We start from the raw sequence: 22731 nt of genomic DNA on the forward strand, positions 1-22731 counted from the left end.
CAAAGAAGTGCTGCAGGGCCCAACATTACTTTCACTTCACAAAAGACAGGATCGCAACAATGGAGAGAAGGACACGGAGGAAGGCAGCGTTGCCAATGTGTCAAGTCTTCACATGTCTGTGCTGTGGTTTCAGAGACCAAGAAGAAGTAGGGCCACTCAAGGCATTGTACTCCCTCAGGACTCTGCATATAATTGTTGTTTTGGCCACTTAGGACTGTCAGCTCTCTGTTTTTACCTGAAGGGTTTAGGAACTTTTGTTTTAAATGAGAGCTGCATGGACATATTACATTGCATTTCTTACTTCAGTGGAAGACTCGTTTCCTGACTTGGATGCTCAAAATACAGCAAATCAAAAACGAACTAAAGCCAGGGAAACAGTCTTGCCAGTTAAAGCTCGGACACACCGGTAGGCTTGTCAAATGTTGCCTGGTGACAGTACTTACCACCTCTGAACGGTGTCGGCAGTCAATCTCTTTTGTGTTCACACAGCAAAGACCTTGGAAGTCGTCAGCCCCTCAGCCTTGTTAAAATACTCCAAACCAGAAGGTGGCAGTAGCGTTGTTTGGCAATGCATCTCTGTGCATATTGCTTATGGTCTACATTCCAAGCTATCTGCGCTAATGTTGCTATTTTGTAGAAAGCCGTTGTTGAAACTAGCCAGATGGCCACAGCTAGATGACTACCTATCAAGGTGACAAAGAAACCATATAATTCAATATCCATAATCCCATACGGCCAGTGCCAGCCCATAGCCAAATGTTTAGCTAGCTAAAGTTAGCATATTCGCTAGCTAGCACAACATAACTAACTAGCTAGCTAACAACACTGCACTAACTCTGCAGCTAACCCAGGCAGCTTTTTCATGGAAACTAGCTAATCCATTGTGATTTAATTATGTCAATACTAGCTACAGTGGTTAGCTAGCATGGAGGAAGTATTTAGTGTTGTGTGCATTGCATCTGTGCACTTAGCTAGCTATCATCCTATAGCCTACATTGCATATGAAATGTGACTGGCTCATCCGTGGATGTACAGAGAAAATGCTATATTTTTCCATTTTTTTGTTGTTGGCTCCCCAACTTGGGGGTTCGTGCTCTCTGATTTGCTCAAAGTCAAGTTGTTGGCCACTGACTAGCATTGCGATTCTACAAGTAGAATTGGTAGGTTCATCGCTACCGGGTCGGCACAAAGGTTTTTTTCTAGCAAGAGAAGAAACGGCCTCCCACTGGGATAAGTGTCTATCGGCAGTGAGATTCTCAGAATCCAAAATATAAGCTTGTTTTACTCCAATATAAACAAAGTACATGTAAACAAGCACTATATTGCCTCAAAACATCGTTAAAACTATAATTTTGATATAATGGTATCTCTTGTCTATGAATTTGAGAGTGGGTACATTTCTCAAGCCCCATCCCTAAGCTTTTTACCGAAACAGGGGCAGGGAGATAACTTTCTTGTTTCAACAGCTGATTGCCCCTTTAACACACAACCAGCCTCTTAGTTTTTCCTCTGTCTAGGCTTCCAGTAGGTCCTATTACACTTCTACTGCAATGGTGCATGGGAATGTGTTTGTGTGAGGGAGCGGGTGCTGCTTCTCTGCAGAGGCCGATTAGACATTATTTATTTTGCCTGGCTCCCTTTCCCTGCATCTCGGTGAGGATGCTCAAATTGAATGCGGTCTCCGGGGTAGTGTGGAGCAGAGCGGAGACTATCAGGGTCTGCACTGTGATTTAATGACCGACCGGAGCCTCAAATTCCTGTAGTCTCAAAGATTAACTCACAAAAGCAGAACATTAGAAAACATAATAAAACATTTCCACACTCTCTGGCAGCACAGATGCAGTCTTGAGCCCCTAACTGCGTTGAACCTGCGTCAGGTCAATGCGTGTCAGTTGAGGAAGTGCATTAGGCTAGATGTGCAAAATACACTTAAAGCGAAATTTCTCCTCTGCTCTTTCACTGTATATGGCCAATAATGTTATTAACATATAATGTGCCATAAAAGTCAACAATTTCCTCATGCAAATACTAGCGTTTCTGCATCTCACGGGCCATCTACATTTCCTGGTTGTAAGCAAACCACAATATCCAGAATTCAAAGCAATTTCAGGACGCCTTCGAGGGTGGGAACACAGTTGGACAAGGAAGTAGGGCTGCCGTCAGGCTCTAGTCTTTACAAAGCCAGAGAAGATGTGTCAACCTAGAAATCCTGCAATGTCCTGGCAGATAGGTTGTTAGAGTGCAATGGCTTTATTGAACAAGGACAACCGTATCTACTCGCTGCTAGCGTGATTGTGCAATCGGCGAAACACAAAGGCCACAATAATTGCTACAAACATGACTCCATTCATTTTTAGATCAGACCACAGGCTCAATCAACCAATGACGTCAACTCTCCCGGCATGAAAATTCAGAAATACCGCTATAGTGCATAATTATGTCTGAAACACCTCTCATCAATCAGAATTATGTAGGGAGACTGGAAAAACACCCTTTATAGTGTCGAGCAGGGAATTTTTTCCTTTAAGAAACAGTTCAATGACAAACATCTTTAAAGCTCTATGCAAGTGCATAACAGACCTGCTACTCTGGACTCGCTGGATGCTCTTCAACTAACCTACATTTCCTCCAAATCGACGCACAGCTCATGAAGGTAAACACTTGATGTAGCTTAGTGGCTCGCGCTTCCTCCGGGATATGCTTCCGGTGTTAAAGCTAAAAACCTACAACGACTGGCTGCTTTCATTAAGCGAACGCTATGCCCCCAGTGTCACGGTTGCACTATGATGGTGGAAGGTGGTCCAAGATCTTATCGCTGGGCCTTGGCTATATTATCTGGCTCCTCAGGCAAAACATAAGTGTTATGGCCCTGATCTCAAGTCCTTGTATTTTGGATCAGACTGATACTAGTGCCATATGGAGTTTCCTGTTTTCACTGCAGGTTCAACCTCCCCCTCAGACTGCTCCGTCTGGCCCAAAAGGTAAACCCAGGCTCTCGCACCCTGCCTTGCAATATTAAAGGATAGCTCCAGACAGTCTAGGGTGAAGAAATGTCTGTCCCCATGCCCTGTCAGAAATCCTGATTGGGTTTATTGGGGCAGAAAGGGTACCGTCCCCCTCAGGCTGTGGCTGTGGGAGCTCCCTTTTCTTCTCATCAAGGCAATGCTTTGATGTCATGAAAGGGGAGGGGCTGTGCCTGACAGTGCCTTAGCTTTGACCCTGCCCCTTCAGACACTCGTCCATGGCCTAGTAGTCGATCCACTGGCTTTCTTTTCCCTCTCTCTTTTACCTCTATCGGTAATCAACATGGGATCTTACAGGCAGAAGACAATGGTCACATTGTCCAAAGACACTTGACTGGCAGTTTCACTTTTCGCTTGTATCGTGACTCATCTTGAACTATTCACTGAAGCACTGGATCTTGTAGCACATCATATCTTTTAGCCCTGCAGGACAGGTTGTAGCCTATTATATAGCACTATATCTCTTGGAAAGTTGCACTTTGACTCCTCTCTCAGACGTCACAAGTCAACCAATTGCTTTAGCCTAAATGCCCATAGGTCACATTGGTTCATTGGCTTATTGCATGGGTGTCACACTCATTCCATGGAGGGCCTAGTGTCTGCAGGCCTAGTGTCTGCAGCCATGACAACCAGGTGAGGGGAGTTATTTACTAATTAGTGACCTTAATTCATCTATCAACTACAAGGGAGGAGCAAAAACCTGCAGACACTCGGCCCTCCGTGGAATGAGTTTGACACGTGGCTTATTGGCTTTGTGATTATGTTCAAATGAAGGTAACATGTATTGTATGTAACCTATATCCACCATAAAGAATATAATATTGTCACCTGTCTGATCAATCAGACATTGCATTATCAACCTGAATCCCCCAAGAGAGTTTTTCAAAACATAAGCCGTGTGTGTGTGTGTTTGCGGGAGGACTTCTCCTCAGTCAGTGGAAAGAGAGGCGATGTCATAGTTGTGACCCCAGTGAGGGTGTGTGATGGTGGTGTGTAGTCTGCAATGAGATACAAACAGCATCTGTTCTCTCTCTCCCACATTGCAGAGCCAAACATGAGTCACTTCTGTCCCAGCCCCTCGGGCCAGCAGCCCTGAGATCATCCATTCACAGCTCTCAGAACAGAAGGAAGGGCCCCTCTCTCTCACTACAACACCTGTCTGTGCACTACTACACTGTTTTCACTGCTGCAGGAACCTTCCTTACAATTACGGCAGTTGGCTCAAGTTTTAGCCTACCCTTTGGCCTGGACGGAAAAGTAGGCCTAGGTATGTATTGCAGCTACCCTTGTGCTGCTAAGTCCTAGTTGTTTGTCAGGTACCCAGTAGTAACAGTTAATCAAACCCACAGTTCAGTACTTATTGCGGTTTTGGGCTCTCTGTTCGGTTACGGTACAGCGGGAAAATGAAATGCCAACAGTTTCTGTAGTCCATTTGGCAAAAGACTCAAAATGAAACTGCATCGTATTTGTGGCCCAAGTTAGGGCTGGGCGATATGGCTAAAATATCATATCACAGTATTTTTTTACAAATCGGATGGTATGACGGTATTTGACTGTATTTTCTGTTTTACAAGTTCTACATTTGCTTTATGAGTAGTGTGTGACCCTAGGGTGGCAACACACATTCTAAATGATTTCAATGGGTCTTTCTCCATTCTGATTGTTTTATACTGTTCAATTCAACTTAAACCAAAAATAATTGTCTGCATTTTCATACATTTGTGCATTTCCTGCACTCATTTGAGATAATATTCACACTGCCACATAGGGCTGCATGATATGGGCAAACAATCTAGGTCTTATTTTTAACTAAATGTTGCAATTGTGATTTGACTTGTGATTTAGAGCAAAATACTTGGTGAACTGTTCAAATTCTATAGTTAGAATATAATAGTGGGCACTTTGAATACAGTGTTGTTTGACATGACAACGAATGAAAATGCCAGGGAGGAGTTATTGTGACAGGGTAGGAACCAAAGTGTTTATAAGTGTTTCCTAGGGAACCCTATCATCTTTGACAACATTGAATGTTTTCTCTTAGCTACAACTAACATTTTCTTGCTTTGCGTATTCATCTTTGATTTAGAAGATACTATTGCACAATCAACATGTTGTTTTAGGTCTACACCATCACTGGTATTATCAGGCTGTATAGCTAATTTCGTTTGCTCTGACTCAGTACATTTATTAGCTAGCTAGCGATTAGCATTAGTGATTAGAATTAGCATTAGCGGCTAACAATTAGCGGCTAACAAGATTTAGGCCCAACTTGCTAAGACAAGACAAACTAGCTGTTTGCAGATGTAAGAAACACAAACTAATAGTGTAATTATATAACACTAGTGGATTTATATTATGAAGTAAAGTGATGGTGAAATGATATGTGGTCCTCTGTAGCTCAATTGGTAGAGCATGGCGCTTGAAACGCCGGGGTAGTGGGTTTGATCCCCGGGACCACCCATACGTACAAATGTATGCACACATGACTGTAAGTCGCTTTGGATAAAAGCGTCTGCTAAATGGCATATTATACACTGCTCAAAAAAATAAAGGGAACACTTAAACAACACAATGTAACTCCAAGTCAATCACACTTCTGTGAAATCAAACTGTCCACTTTATTAAGCAACACTGATTGACAATTCATTTCACATGCTGTTGTGCAAATGGAATAGACAACAGGTGGAAATGATAGGCAATTAGCAAGACACCCCCAATAAAGGACTGCTTTGCAGGTGGTGACCACAGACCACTTCTCAGTTCCTATGCTTCCTGGCTGATGTTTTGGTCACTTTTGAATGCTGGCGGTGCTTTCACTCTAGTGGTAGCATGAGACGGAGTCTACAACCCACACAAGTGGCTCAGGTAGTGCAGCTCATCCAGGATGGCACATCAATGCGAGCTGTGGCAAGAAGGTTTGCTGTGTCTGTCAGCGTAGTGTCCAGAGCATGGAGGCGCTACCAGGAGACAGGCCAGTACATCAGGAGACGTGGAGGAGGCCGTAGGAGGGCAACAACCCAGCAGCAGGACTGCTACCTCCGCCTTTGTGCAAGGAGGAGCACTGCCAGAGCCCTGCAAAATGACCTCCAGCAGGCCACAAATGTGCATGTGTCTGCTCAAATGGTCAGAAACAGACTCCATGAGGGTGGTATGAGGGCCTGACGTCCACAGGTGGGGGTTGTGCTTACAGCCCAACACCGTGCAGGACGTTTGGCATTTGCCAGAGAACACCAAGATTGGCAAATTCGCCACTGGCGCGCTGTGCTCTTCACAGATGAAAGCAGGTTCACACTGAGCACATGTGACAGACGTGACAGAGTCTGGAGACGCCGTGGAGAACGTTCTGCTACCTGCAACATCCTCCAGCATGACCGGTTTGGCGGTGGGTCAGTCATGGTGTTGGGTGGCATTTGTTTGGAGGACCGCACAGCCCTCCATGTGCTCATCAGAGGTAGCCTGACTGCCATTAGGTACCGAGATGAGATCCTCAGACCCCTTGTGAGACCATATGCTGGTGCGGTTGGCCCTGGGTTCCTCCTAATGCAAGACAATGCTAGACCTCATGTCAGTGTGTCAGCAGTTCCTGCAAGATGAAGGCATTGATGCTATGGACTGGCCCGCCCGTTCCCCAGACCTGAATCCAATTGAGCACATCTGGGACATCATGTCTCGCTCCATCCTCCAACTTGCACCACAGACTGTCCAGGAGTTGGCGGATGCTTTAGTCCAGGTCTGGGAGGAGATCCCTCAGGAGACCATCCGCCACCTCATCAGGAGCATGCCCAGGTGTTGTAGGGAGGTCATACAGGCACGTGGAGGCCACACACACTACTGAGCCTCATTTTGACTTGTTTTAAGGACATTACATCAAAGTTGGATCAGCCTGTAGTGTGGTTTTCCACTTTAATTTTGAGGGTGACTCCAAATCCAGACCTCCATGGGTTGATACATTTGATTTCCATTGATAATTTTTGTGTGGTTTTGTTGTCAGCACATTCAACTATGTAAAGAAAAAAGTATTTAATAAGATTATTTCATTCATTCAGATCTAGGATGTGTTATTTTAGTGTTCCCTTTATTTTTTTGAGCAGTGTATATTATTATATATGGATTACAATTATCATCCTGAATATTAAGGCTATACTCACTTCATGTTACACACATAGACACTCAACCATGCAAATTGTCTGGGTTATTATTTATTTGGACATCACACATTATAGTCGTACTCTTATCCAGACATCATACACACTCTCACTAAATCACATCCAATATCATACACATCAACCTACTCAGATTTACTACACACGTAATATCTTAACTCAATTTTCTAACATCTGTAGCATTGGCTCACAGGCAAACAGGCAAGGGAATAAAACAAATATTATAGAACTGTTTCTTGAATTCTGAATATCAGACATTTGAAATCTTAAATTTGGGTGTTTGGATCAGCAATTTCATTTTGATCTATCAAATAACTGATGGACACAGTAATATTTCAGTAGTGAAATTAGGTTTATTGGATTAACAGAAAATGTGCAATATGCATCAAAACGAAATTAGACAGGTGCATAAATTTGGGCACCCCCAACAGAAAAATCACATCAATATTTAGTAGAGCCTCCTTTTCCTAAAATAACAGCCTCTAGACGCTTCCTATAGCCTCTAATGAGTGTCTGGATTCTGGATGAAGGTATTTTGGATAATTCCTCCTTACAAAACATCTCCACTTTAGTTAGGTTTGATGGTTGCCAAGCATGGACAGCCCGCTTCAAATCATCCCACAGATTCTCAATGATATTCAGGTCTGGGGACTGGGATGGCCATTTCAGAACTGGAACTGTACTTGTTCCTCTGCATAAATGCCCGGGTAGATTTTGAGCAGTGTTTTGGGTCGTTGTATTGTTGAAATATGCAGCCCCAGCGTAACTTAAACTTTGTGACTGATTCTTCAACATTATTCCCAAGAATCTGCTGATATTGAGTGGAATCCATGCAACCCTCAACTTTAACAATATTCCCAGTATCGACACTGGCCACACAGCCCCACAGCATGATGGAACCCCCACCAAATTTTACTGTGGGTAGCAAGTGTTTTTCTTGGAACGCTGTGTTCTTTTGCCGCCATGCATAACGCCCCTTGTTATGACCAAATAACTAAATCTTTGTTTCATCAGTCCACAACACCTTATTCCAAAATGAAGCTGGCTTGTCCAAATGTGCGTTTGCATACATCAAGCGACTCTGTTTGTGGCGTGTGTGCAGAAAAGGCTTCTTCCGCATCACTCTCCTTGTGCAAAGCGCGCTGAATTGTTGAACGATGCACAGTGACACCATCTGAAGCAAGATTATGTTGTAGGTCTTTGGAGGTGGTCTGTGGGCTGTTTTTGACCGTTCTCACCATCCTTCGCCTTTGCCTCTCCGATATTTTACTTGGCCTGCCACTTCTGGCCTTAACAAGAACTGTGCCTGTGGTCTTCCATTTCCTCACTATGTTCCTCACAGTGGACACTGACAGCTTACATCTCTACGATAGCTTTTTGTAGCCTTTCCCTAAACCAGGGTTCTTCAATTCCGATCCTGGAGGGCCGAAACACCTCTGTTTTTCATCCTCTCCTTCTAATCAGGGGCTAATTCAGACCTGGGAAACCAGGTGAGTGCATTTGAAACCCCACCTCTTTAAGGAATACCTGGGATAGGATAAAGTAATCCTTCTACCATGTCTCATTTTCGATTAATTTAAAATGATACTTTGAAAAAAATATCTCTATTTTTTAAACAAACATTGCAGAGCTGGCTACAATTTCAATTTAATCCCCCTGAAAAGAGAGAACAAATATTACAACAAATATTATGGCTGAACTCAAATGTGCTGGTTGATGAAAGACCTGTATTTATGGGAAAGATGTTTGAAAAGGGTATTTTGTTTTTCAATGATATTGTAAATTTGAATGGTAGAGTTATGTCTTTCATGGAGTTAACAGAATTGTATGGGAAGGTCTGCTCAATCCAATATTACAACCAATTGATTACAGCATTACCCCAAAGATGAAGGAGGCAGGTGGCAGTGGGAGGAGGTAGGGAACTGGTCTGCCCAATATAATGGATCAAAACTGGTGGAGGAATAAAAATAGCATAAATATGAAAGTATACCAGTTTCATTTGAGGACCAGGATGTTGACAGCTGTGCCATACAGATTGTAAAATAGTTGGGAAGAGAATTTTGATGTACCGATTCCATGGTACAGGGTGTATGAGTTGATATATAAAATGACGCAATATTCAAGTCTTCGTGCTTTTCAGCTAAAATTATTAAATAGAATTCTTGCCACCAACAACATTTTGAATATTTGGGGCATACAATCATCGAAGATCTGCAGATTTTGTTGTGAGGATACAGAATCAATAGACCATTTATTTTGGTACTGCCCTCAGGTAGCCTGTTTCTGGTCTCAGGTTCAGTAATAGCTGAAAATGGGGGTGTGGGGGGGGTGGAAGTATTTTATTTTTCTTGGTGGGGGGGGGGGGGGGGGGTGGAATTATAAAAAAATTATTGGTGGGGGTCTCGGATGGTTGAGGGGCAGCGCTTGGGGAACTGTGGGGGGGATCATGGATCGCTGGTTCGGGTCCCTGTTTTTGACCTTGTGGGAGATTTGTCGACGTGCCCTTGAGCAAGGCGTTGACCCTGGTTGCTTCTGTGTGTCGCTCTGGATGGTCTGTTAGATGACCAATGTGATATAGTTGTAGAGCGGCTTTACTGCAAGTATATTGTATGTTTTAAATATATTTTTAAAAAAAAAGAAGCTAAGTGAAAATGTGCTGCATTGACGATGCAGACAGAACGCAAGTGTCTCGTGGTTGAGGAGCAACAAATGCCCTCCTTGAGTGACAGGGGGCGGGGCTAGGTCTGTGTGGAAAGTGGCATGGAGAGAGAGCGGAGAGAGATGATTCAAGTAGCGAAGGAAACTATAAAGATGGACGCTACACACTGCGTATAACATTTAACAAACCAAACATTCAAATACCGTTATAGAAGGTAAAGTAAAAACCCAAACTGTTCAGTGCATCAATACCTGTATAACGTCAAATATGGTATACCACCTAGCCCAAGTCTAGCTTCTGTGACAGCATTTCCGATGTTCCTGCCATTGTCTGTTGTGACAGGGATTGTTATGTTGGGCCTCTCAAGTAGAGGTCTTCAAGGACCCATTCCGAGATGGACCTGGGGCTATCCTACCCGGACCCGATATGCATAAATATTTGTTTTTATATAGAGACCTGTTCCTAACGGACCCGAGGACAACTAGACCAGTTTCGTATAGACCTGGTCGGATCCAGACCGGGCCCGATCTGAGTGAAGTGGGGTGGGGGTGCTGCGATTTTATTGCCAGGGGATGCATAAACATTTTTTTGCCCGCGCTGAAGACGTCTATATCGGTTCTGCATATTGCACTTTTAATTCCATTTTCCATTGATCAGATAATGTCCTAACTTGCTTTGCCACACGGAGGCTCTATGACTGTAGTGCCGCTTTGATGACTTGTGATTGGCCGACAACAACAACAAGCTACACGCGCCGCTCTGCATAGGCTATTCTCGTTGAACAGTGGCGACATACTGTTAATATTGTATCCACAACTCTCTGTACATCGCCGTTGTAATCTACTGTGAAGCCACAATGTTCCCCAACTTAAGATTTAAGTGATGATGGAGGATCCACCACTCACCATTGTACAGAACTAGTTCCCGGCTGCACCTCACAAAAGGATAGTTTGAAATGCACCAGTTAAGGTGAGAATTTTGATTACAACATGTGCATATGCTCTAGCTGTTTTTACGGAATAGCCTATGTTTTTTTTACAGCTCAGATTTACTCCGTTCATCTTTCTCTCAATCCTGACTAGTCTCCCAGTCCCTGCCGCTGAAAAACATCCCCACAGCATGATGCTGCCACCACCATGCTTCACCGTAGGGATGGTGCCAGGTTTCCTCCAGACGTGACGCTTGGCATTCAGGCCAAGAGTTGAATCTTGGTTTCATCAGACCAGAGAGTCTTGTTTCTCATGGTCTGAGAGTCCTTTAGGGGCCTTTTGGCAAACTCAAAGCGGGCTGTCATGTGCCTAATACTGAGGAGTGGCTTCCGTCTGGCCACTCTACCATAAAGGCCTGATTAGTGGAGTGTTGCAGAGATAGTTGTCCTTCTGGAAGGTTCTCACATCTCCACAGAGGAACTCTTGAGCTTTGTCAGAGTGACCATCGGGTTCTTGGTCACCTTCCTGACCAAGGCCCTTCTCCCCCGATTGCTCAGTTTGGCCGGGCGGCCAGCTCTAGGAAGAGTCTTGGTGGTTCCAAACGTCTTCCATTTATGAATGATGGAGGCCAGTGTTTTCTTGAGGACCTTCAATGCTGCAGACATGTTTTGGTACCCTTCCCCAGATCTGTGCCTCGACACAATCCTGTCTCTGAGCTCTACATACAATTCCTTCGACCTCATGGCTTGGTTTTTGCTCTGACATGCGCTATCAACTGTGGGACCTTATATAGACAGGTGTGTGCCTTTACAAATCATGTCCAATCAATTGAATTTACCACAGGTGGACACCAATCAATTTGTAGAAACATCTCAAGGATGATCAATAGAAAGAAACAGGATGCACCTGAGCTTAATTTCGAGTCTCATAGTAAAGGATCTGAATACTTATGTAAATAAGTATTTCTGTTTTAGTTTTTTCATCAATTTTAGAATAAGGCTGTAACGTAACAAAATGTGGAAAAAGTAGAGGGGTCTGAATACTTTCCGAAGGCACTGTGCATTCATAACAACCTAAACATTCCAAAACTTCTATTCGATCAAATAAGCCTCACGTTACAAATCAACTATACATTTCTTTGAGACCAATTCTGACACCTCCATACAAAAATTCCTCACTTCGTGCATAGCTTTTGGGCGGATTAAAACCTCTCGCTTCGCCTTTTCTTCTCTGACTGTTACTAGTAGCTACATCGAGGGAAAAGCGAAAACCTGGAGTTTTCCTTTTCTTCTGAACCAGGGAAACAGCATTGCTAGTTCCTCTCACAGTTCACCGTTTTCTATCCCTCCAGCCCCTCCTCTCTTGTTGAAAGTCCCTCATAGACAAAATTTGTTTTTCACCGTCCTCTTCGGTTTGGGGTGTCCCTGATTCAGGCCCTCTTGGCCCATTCCTCCACAGTTTTCCAAGAAAACACAATACCTCAATTGAGTATTCAAGCCTGGCCCCACCTTTACTGCCCCTCCCATTCCCCACCCCATTCTCTGTTGCTCCCTCTAGTTCCTCCCACTTTGCCCTCGCCTCCTCTTCTTACCAACTCCCCCCTTCTCCACCTCTTCTTCCAATGCGAGTCCCAGTACAGGCACCTATAGCCGGGTGTTTTGTGAAGGCTCTGCCCCGCCGGCCTCACGCTGCAGTGAGAAACCTGGCAAAAACATCCAGGGACATTCAGGCAGAAGGCCCATGAGTTCACAACAGACATTTGTCTTTGGAATACTTTTTTTCTTAACCTTTCCAGGGCTCTACACTGACCTTTTTTACAAGGAGCACAAAAATTTAGGACTACACAAAAATAAATTTAGGAGCACAATTACAAATATTTTACGCAACAAGATGTTTTCTTTGTAGAAAGCATGACGGTCATGAATCTGCGCTCAGGCAATCAGGTGCTGCGGTACAGTGACGTAACCATTGCACCAACTATCATCTGGGTGATTTTATTTCTAGGTGCACTGGTGCTCCTAAATATAAAATTCCAGGTCACACAGCTAAACATTTTGGCGCATATGCGAATAAAATGGTTGTACTGTAGAGCTCTGCTTTCTTGAAATACGGCCCAATATCTTTATATAGCATTCATGAAGTCTTCTAGCAAATGCTTTTGCCTAATGATGATGAATGTTGGTTTTCAAAGTTAACAGATATTGGCGACCAGATTTCCATAATGAATCAATTTCATTTTGAGAGCGAATGCTCATCGTTTTCTTTCCATTTCTCCTATGATTCACTGAGGGAGAGAACAACACATCTTCAAGCTATGATTATAAGTCGCTGGGTTTAACCTCATTGAGGTTGTTTGTGCTTACTTTTCCATTTCTCCTCTTTGGCATTTTGAGGGAGTTGCAGGCAGTCGTCTCTGGAACTTATTACAGTCTGAGAACATTTCATAAATGGGCCATTCAGCTCGTCATTGCCTCGCTGAATGGGATTCAGTGTCGCTAGAAAAGAGATTGAATATGGCTAGTTGGTAAGACAGATGTCCCATACGGTCGACATTCACTCTTACAAACCATAATACTAAATTTGGTCTCACTTTAGTATTGATGGAGAGGAACTGGAACTTTAGCCTACTAGTTGCTCTTAAGCCTACTAATTCACCATAAGTCGTCACCTTGATGCGTAAATCAATTTGAATTCGATCACTTTTTGACGGCAGCTCTTTTGATTTGAACGAGACCTTCCATACATATTTTCCCATTGTAGAAATGCTCAGAAAGTGACTTTTTGGACTTGAATGCCAAAACATTAAAGAGATAAAGGTGCTTAAAGTTGACCTATTTTGCATACCCCACCATACCATGAGACATCCATGTGTTCATCACTGGAAAAGATAAACGGTTGAGATTGATATCATTTAAAAGCTTACAAACAGGATTGTCAAACTATTTAATAATTGATTGAAAATACATGTTCTTTTTTTAAAAGTAAGAATTGGCATTTAACCTTAATGTCAATGATCTAAAAACCTCTGATTGTTTTCAAAAACTCACTTTCTGACCACTATATATATATGGAAAGTTTTAAATCAAAAAGTATGCTGTCAAAAGGTGATTGAATTGAAATTGATTTACCCTTATGTACAGTGAGGGAAAAAAGTATTTGATCCCCTGCTGATTTTGTACGTTTGCCCACTGACAAATAAATGATCAGTCTATAATTTGAATGGTAGGTTTATTTGAACAGTGAGAGACAGAATAACAACAACAAAATCCAGAAAAACGCATGTCAAAAATGTTATGAATTGATTTGCATTTTAATGAGGGAAATAAGTATTTGACCTCTCTGCAAAACATGATTTAGTACTTTGGTGGCAAAACCCTTGTTGGCAATCACAGAGGTCAGACATTTATTGTAGTTGGCCACCAGGTTTGCACACATCACAGGAGGGATTTTGTCCCACTCCTCTTTGCAGATCTTCTCCAAGTCATTAAGGTTTCGAGGCTGACGTTCGGCAACTCGAACCTTCAGCTCCCTCCACAGATTTTCTATGGGATTAAGGTCTGGAGACTGGCTAGGCCACTCCAGGACCTTAATGTGCTTCTTCTTAAGCCACTCCTTTGTTGCCTTGGCCGTGTGTTTTGGGTCATTGTCATGCTGGAATACCCATCCACGACCCATTTCCAATGCCCTGGCTGAGAGGAGGTGGTTCTCACCCAAGATTTGACGGTACATGGCCCCGTCCATCGTCCCTTTGATGCGGTGAAGTTGTCCTGTCCCCTTAGCAGAAAAACACCCCCCAAAGCATCATGTTTCCACCTCCATGTTTGACGGTGGGGATGGTGTTCTTGGGGTCATAGGCAGCATTCCTCCTCCTCCAAACACGGCGAGTTGAGTTGATGCCAAAGAGCTCGATTTTGGTCTCATCTGACCACAACACTTTCACCCAGTTCTCCTCTGAATCATTCAGATGTTCATTGGCAAACTTCAGACGGGCCTGTATATGTGCTTTCTTGAGCAGGGGGACCTTGCAGGCGCTGCAGGATTTCAGTCCTTCACGGCGTAGTGTGTTACCAATTGTTTTCTTGGTGACTATGGTCCCAGCTGCCTTGAGATCATTGACAAGATCCTCCTGTGTAGTTCTGGGCTGCTTCCTCACCGTTCTCATGATCATTGCAACTCCACGAGGTGAGATCTTGCATGGAGCCCCAGGCCGAGGGAGATTGACAGTTCTTTTGTGTTTCTTCCATTTGCGAATAATCGCACCAACTGTTTTCACCTTCTCACCAAGCTGCTTGGCGATGGTCTTGTAGCCCATTCCAGCCTTGTGTAGGTCTACAATCTTGTCCCTGTTCGATCGGGATGTTCGATCGGGTTCAAGTGTGGGCTCTGGCTGGGCCACTCAAGGACATTCAGAGACTTGTCCCGAAGCCACTCCTGCGTTTTCTTGGCTGTGTGCTTAGGGTTGTTGTCCTGTCAGAAGGTGAATCTTCGCCCCAGTCTGAGGTCCTGAGCACTCTGGAGCAGATTTTCATCAAGGATCTCTCTGTACTTTGCTCCGTTCATCTTTCCCTCGATCCTGACTAGTCTCCCAGTCCCTGCCACTGAAAAACATTCCCACAGCATGATGCTGCCACCACCGTGCTTCACCGTAGGGATGGTGCCAGGTTTCCTTCAGACGTGACGCTTGGCATTCAGGCCAAAGAGTGCAATCTTGGTTTCGTAAGACCAGAGAATCCTTTTTCTCATGGTATGAGAGACCTTTAGGTGGCTTTTGGCAAACTCCAAGCTGGCTGTCATGTGCCTTTTACTGAGGAGTGGCTTCCGTCTGGCCACTCTACCATAAAGGCCTGATTTGGTGGAGTGCTGCAGAGATGGTTGTCCTTCTGGAAGGTTCTCCCATCTCCACAGAGGAACTCTGGAGTTCTGTCAAAGTGACCATCGGGTTCTTGGTCACCTCCCTGACCAAGGCCCTTTTCCCCCGATTGCTCAGTTTGGCCGGGCGGCCAGCTCTAGGAAGAGTCTTGGTGGTTCCAAACTAAATCAATTTAAGAATGATGGAGGCTACTGTGTTCAATGCTGCAGAATGTTTTTGGTACCCTTCCCCAGATCTGTACCTCGACACAATCCTGTCTCTGAGTTCTACAGACAATTCCTTCAACCTCATGGTTGGTTTTTGCTCTGACATGCACTGTCAACTGTGGGACCTCATATAGAGAGGTGTGTGCCTTTCCAAATCATGTCCATTCAATTGAATTTACCACAGGTGGACTCCAGTCAAGTGGTCCTCTGTAGCTCAGCTGGTAGAGCACGGCGCTTGTAACGCCAAGGTAGTGGGTTCGATCCCCGGGACCACCCATACACCAAAAAAAAAAAATATGCACGCATGACTGTAAGTCGCTTTGGATAAAAGCGTCTGCTAAATGGCATATTATATTATATATTATAAGTTGTAGAAACATCTCAAGGATGATCAAGGGAAACAGGATGCACCTGAGCTCAAAATTGAAAAATGTCTAAAAACAAACATGTCTAAAAACCTGCTTTTGCTTTGTCATTATGGGGAATGGATTAAAAAAAACTAAAAAACTTTTGGTATAAGGCTGTAACTTAACAAAAGGGGGAAGGGCTCCGAATATTTTCAGAATGCACTGTATCACAGATAAACAGACAACTAATGAGATATAGCCATGTATTCATCTAGCTAGGGGATATGACTAGCTAGTAAAGTATAGCTAGCCACTAAATTTTATTTCACAGCATCCCTCTTTCTTTTGGCTGGCAAGCTATGGACAAAATATATTCACAAACATCAAAAAGACAAGACAAGCTAGATAGCTAACATTATCTGAGATGTTTTATTGATAAAGCTTTTCATGTACAATATCAATGCCATTGATCAGATAATATAAACGTTTACCTCCGATAGAAGTTGTCAACTGACTTTCAAGCTGATTCTACTTTTCAAGTCTACTCGGTTTGGTAGCTAGTAAGCTCACCAGGCGTCAAAAGTTCATTTCAGACTCATCCCATCAATAAAATGTAAATGTTATCATTACCAACATAGTAACAAATGATATACAGTTTCAAATCTGAATGATGGAGCTGCCAAAGTTGGTCATAACCTGTCAGATTGAGTGGGGGAGGGGTGCTTTCCTGTGGCAGCAGCGTCAAATGAACCATTTTCATTCATATATCATTAATGCAGAAATTGTAACCTATCAAAGGAGGGGTTTTATTTTTTTGTGATTGTAGCGCAGAGATATTGACGTGACAACCATCGGGAACTTGTTTCAGAATTTTGAATGGGCGGGCTGGAAAGGGTTACATGTTAACTACAAAGTAGCCTATGCTTAGACCTGGCAGAATAATATCATGATTATTTGCAACAACCCAGTGGGTATTTGTTTTGCAAACTCAACCATCAAGAGTGCTTTGAAAACACAGCTAAATACATTTTTTCCCAGACCTCAAAAGTGGTCTCCTGATGTTGTTTAAGCATTATTGTGAAAAATCCAAATGAGTTGTTTTTCTATTAAAAAGGTGTGATTTTCAGAGCGAAAACCTGAAAAATCAGGGGGAAACGGAAACCTGGAAAAACAAAACGGAGAAAATTGAATTTGGGGGGAGAAATGACGGAATCAGGCAAAAAAATTAAACAGATTTTATAGAGCCCTACTTAACTGGATCATAATGGCTTATCCTCCAAGGTCTCTTTCACTTCCTGGACCGTGTTATAATACGGGTTTAGCACTGTTTGCTGACCACTGAAGAAAGCTTAAAAAGTTAATAGGGAATGAGTGAGATTTGCCAAATCCTGACGTGTGCTGCTTTTCTCCTCTGAGCCGCAGTGCTGCCTGCTACCTCTGCAGCCTGGACGTTTCTCACTCAGGAAACGGGAGCTCTGCCAGGAGTGCTCACTGTTTCTGGGAATCTGTCCCTGTTTTCAGCCTTGGGGCTGGTGAGGTTAGCTTTTCCCCAAGTCTGGGTCAGGACCCTTGTTTAAGGAAAATAAAAGGGGGGAAAACTACATCGTATGGATGCATCCGTTCTCTGGCCTGTTATTTTTTCATCCTTCATGGGCTAGCCTATTCATTAATTTGGGTTATAAAAATGGATCATTAAAATTGTTAGCATTGGTACATAGTTACCAATGCTAATCTAAATAGCTATAATGGCTTGCCGAAGCTCCTTCTAAGTAACTATCCTATCCTATCCAATTTAAATTATTATATACAATTATTGCTACCAATAGAATGTTATTTATATGGGGGATACAATCTTCCCAGCTCTGCAGATTTTGCTGCGAAAAGACAATTATTAGATCATTTGTTTTGGTACTGTCCATTTGTAGCTTGTTTTTGGACACAGGTCCAGGAATGGCTAAAGGATTGCAATATTTACCTGGAGCTAACCCTGCAGATAGCACTACTGGGTGATCTGAAAAGTCATAGTCAATCGATCAATAATATAATAATACTTTTAGCAAAAATGTTTATTTTCAATTTACAATCTGTAGAAACAATGAGAATAGAAAGGGTCAGAACTTTTGTAAAACATCACAGTACAGTTGAAAAATATATGGCAAATAGAAATCCAATATGGATGGTGTTAAGAGATAGATGGGAGGTGTTGAATGGAGCTGAAGGATGGGACTAATAACAACAACTAATAACAACAAGATAACTAATGTAAAGCATACTGTGTCCATAATAAGTATATAGGTTGAGAGCTTTTGTGAAAGAGCACAGTTACAAAAATATTTCATATAGAAGCAAACCAGATGGACATCATGAAAATGATCGGAGGAAGTGCAGGAGTAAAAACAAACAAAATATAATTATTGTAGAATTTGACTGGGTCCATAAAATGTATATAGTATGTATGGGCTAGAAGTAGAGGCCTAAGCGTTGTTGTTCACTAGTTTACTCCAATTGGGGAAGGGGTGGTGGGGTTGGAAAGTAATAAAGGGAAATATATTTTCAAAAAGGATATATGTATGTATGTATGTTTGTGTGGTCAATCATTGTGATGAATGGTCTCAGCCCTTCCAATCAATGCTTTTCTAGAAAAGTTCCCTATTTCAATATATCGATACCCTACTTTCCCCCCTACCACTTATGGACACTAATTCCTGCAAGGCACTACAGGCAGCCAGCCAGTCTGCATCCCAGTCAAGCAGAGCATGACTCAGATTTTATGATCATGACAGTGGTCTGTTTTTGAACTGTAAAGGACACAATTGGATAAGATCCGAGAAGTGGGGAAGGAGGAAATTTGACCTGGCAAAGCCTTTCATCTTTGAGCTACTGCTGTCTGTGCTGAAGAAAGCTGCTGTAGTTTAACCAGGATTATGATGTTTACGAGCATCAGTCTCGGGAGACGCTTCAGTAGGCGTCTTGTTTTTCCTGCTCCCAAGTCCCCTTGCAAAGTATCGTCAGTGTACCGCACAGGCTCACGTTCTTGTTTGAATTGTCTGCTGATGTCGTCGTCACTCGGTGATGTTGCTCGAATCGGATTATGACGATGATTATGACACTCTCCTCTTTTGCCCTCAGGTTTCCCAATAAAGCAAACGGGTAAGAAACCTCATTTCATGCAACATTTACAATTGAGTAATTAAGCAGACGCTCTTATCCAGAGCGATTTACAGTCAGTAGTGAGTGCATACATTTTCGTACTAGTCCCCCGTGGGGGGACTAGTACACACACATACACACACACACATACACACACATGCACGCACACACACATACTACGCACATAGTGCTCACTTCAGCCTCAGACAGGGCTGGGGGACAAAGGGGTCCCTCTTCTAGCTCGACCCATCACTGCCTAGTCCGGAGAGAAAACAGGCCTTTCACAGCCACATGTATGCAGAGCAGGGCCCGGGGTCTGGCCTTACGACATTCCTCCTCTGCTTCTCCGGCTCTTACAGACCCACTCAGCAGCACAGCCGCTCTTAAGAATAAATGTCTTCTTAACTGCCATTTTTTCCTCAACAATAGACTTAAGAAGAAAGTTAAGCAAAGTTGCTATTCCTCAAAACGTTTAAAAAAAAAAAAAAAAAAAAAAAGCTATTTCTTCTGTTTCTCCTTAAGCAACATGTTAAGAAGAAATTTGATTATTGAAAATAGTTATTGGAAATGTTCTTAATTCCAAGATAGCTAAACCCTTGTCTAATGAAAGCAATTGAACATGTTTAATTCACTCACAAACTTCATCTGAAAGTTTCAGTATTGATTATTTTAAACCCAAGAACATATTTTAGAACCATAATCTCAGTAGGAAATATGCAGCCACACGGGACTCCCAACCAAGCAGTCAGCAACATGATTGCCATTACAAGCTAGATAGCTAGCTAAAATGGTTGCTAGCAACAAACATCTTAAGAGGATTTGAAAGAAGATATTTGAGAAGTTCGTAAGAAAATCATTCTGTCATAAAATATTGTTGAGGAATTGCACTTAAGAACTACCTTATTAACTTATGTTTTTATTTTCTTAAAAAGCTTCTTAGGAGTTTTTGCATAATAAGTGTTTTGTGAATCTGGGCCCAGATCATCTGTCAAATACAGTTATTATCATGATTGATAGGATGTCCTCTTCACCTCGTCGTTGATGGGGTGGCCATTGAGTGAACAATTGAGTTTCTTTGTTGTGGATATTCCCATCAGCATGGCAGTTATTGGTGGCACTCCACGACATTGAAATTGTATGTTATGTTTCCTATAGAAAAGGACAGTTGTCAGTGTTGTAGGCCTAGTAGCTGCTCACAAATAGCATATTGTGTTCTGCGATAGCACAGCGGCTGTGCTCCTCAATGATCATCAGGTTAACTCTTATGGTTTAGGTTTTTCAGATATTTCCTTGTTTTTACAAAGCTCTCTCTTTTCAGAAGCAGTAGCATTCTCAGTAAAGACCACCCCCCTGACAAGAAACCCAAAAGAGATAAACCGGCAGTCTCCGCTTCACATGAGTTTGACCCTACAGGTAAACCTTCTGGCACACACACATGCACACGCACAGATGATGGGATGGTGTGAATCGATGTTGTATGCTATGCACTATGATTTATGTTCACTGTGTGGAAAGTATATTCACGGTTTCTTTCTCTGATCTGCACCTGAATTTCTGAATCTTTAAGGCCACCATGTCTTGCAAGAAGTCTTGCTCTATCTGATTAATAGCAGATCTTTGTTGTGCACAATCACGTCTTCTGTTCAGTGTTATTGTACACAAATGAATGCATTATTAATTCAACATGCTCGAAGCTGTTTGATGGCCTCGTGCCCTCCAGCTTATCTCAGAATGACGCAACGAACACGGACAAGACGTGTTCGGCAAGAGGTTACACAAGACAAGTCTCGGAATGATTGTCTGTATCACTTCAGTTCACTTTCTTCTGATGTTTAGGCCCAAACTGTAGTCTTGTTCCGTCAGCCTAAAGCACAGTTACATAGAGAAGCAGCAAGCAATGTCTTCCAATCTTTAGTGGAGTAATATTATCAAATAATTATTCTGGTTGAAAGATGAGAGATTGAATGAGGTTTTATTCAGATCTTTTCTTTACCCCTGTTGCATGTCCACGTCTCTCACTCTCTCTATTTCACCTTTTGGCTTGCCTTTTTGTGTTGCATGATGCATGAGTCCTATTTCCTAAGAATCATATCCCCAAATAGTTTTCAAGCACCATCATCTTTCTTTAACATGATCATGATTTCTAAATGGAGTGGCTGTTTTTTGGGGTTCAAGTCAATTGTCTCGGTGCTCGTCTGTCTCAACATGATCTTTCACTGGCATATTAATGGTTAACAATAACAACAGAGTGTACTTCAGATTTGACTTGGGTTTGGATGGAATACTACAATTTTAACGCTCTATTGTCACAGACTGTCATTACAAGCAGAGGCATATCTTTCTCGTAGTGCAAAGAATACTGTAAACCCCGAAGGATTAAATGTGTGATGAGGTGATTATTTAACTAGAGTTTAGTAAACTGAGCAATACATAAATAGTCGGCTCTTTATAACACACATTGTTGATGTAGGTTTATTATGGTAAATTTTGCACTTTGTACAATTATTTTGCACTGAAAAATTTCGCTCATAGGCTATAAAGATACCCTGGCTAGCTCTATACAGTGCCTTGCAAAAGTATTCATACCCCTTGGATTTCTTCAAATGTTATTGTTACAAAGTGGGATTAAAATTGAGTTAATTGTATTTTTTTGTCAACAATCTACACAAAATACTCTGTCAAAGTGGAAGATTTTTTTTTACATGTTTTAAAAGATTAATAGGAATTAAATAACTAAAATATAGTCATTGCATAAGTATCCAGCTCTTTTTAACACAATAAAATGTGAAGAAATCCAAGAGGGTATGAATACTTTTGCAAAGCACTGTATGTCTCTGATCACAAGATGGGCAATTCCACATTAATGGAATTACGCTTTGACTCTTTAAAATGTATGCCAAACAATTGATTTCAAAGTTTAACAAACCATACAACTCTATGCACAGTGATTACTTTGAACAAAGTACACAGAACACTTCACGAAAACACATTTACTGGAAGAACTGTGCAGATGCAAAGTTTGTTAAAATAATTACAGTGAAAGCTCCCTCAGTTTTCCAAAAACGTTGTTCAATATCTGCTCCGAATTAAGATTTAAAGATGTCTACAGAAAGAATGGGGTGTCCGCTATGACATGACACCTTGATTTTGAAAATATATTATTATGGTTATTGAACTACATACAGTTGGTGAAGTGGATTTACAGTGGCTTGCAAAAGTATTCACCCCCCTTTCAAATAAAAGTCAATACTTTGTAGAGTCACCTTTTGCACCAATTACAGCTGCAAGTCTCTTGGGGTATGTCTCTACAGTGAAGGAAAAAAGTATTTGATCCCCTGCTGATTTTGTACGTTTGCCCACTGACAAAGACATGATCAGTCTATA

General features: G+C 42.3%; 1 protein-coding gene across 1 annotated transcript in view; it reads left to right on the top strand.

The window, feature by feature from the left end:
* Window positions 1-22731, top strand: part of LOC311106067 (rho guanine nucleotide exchange factor 12-like) — a 72182-nt gene that overhangs the window by 17526 nt on the left and 31925 nt on the right. Inside the window, exons 2-3 of the mRNA XM_084148362.1 lie at window positions 19327-19347; window positions 20666-20760. Coding sequence (XP_084004488.1) covers window positions 19327-19347; window positions 20666-20760 — 116 coding nt within the window. The remainder of the gene's footprint in view (window positions 1-19326; window positions 19348-20665; window positions 20761-22731) is intronic.

Source organism: Coregonus lavaretus (genome assembly GCF_964263955.1).
Source record: "Coregonus lavaretus genome assembly, chromosome: 30".
Lineage (NCBI taxonomy): Eukaryota > Metazoa > Chordata > Actinopteri > Salmoniformes > Salmonidae > Coregonus > Coregonus lavaretus.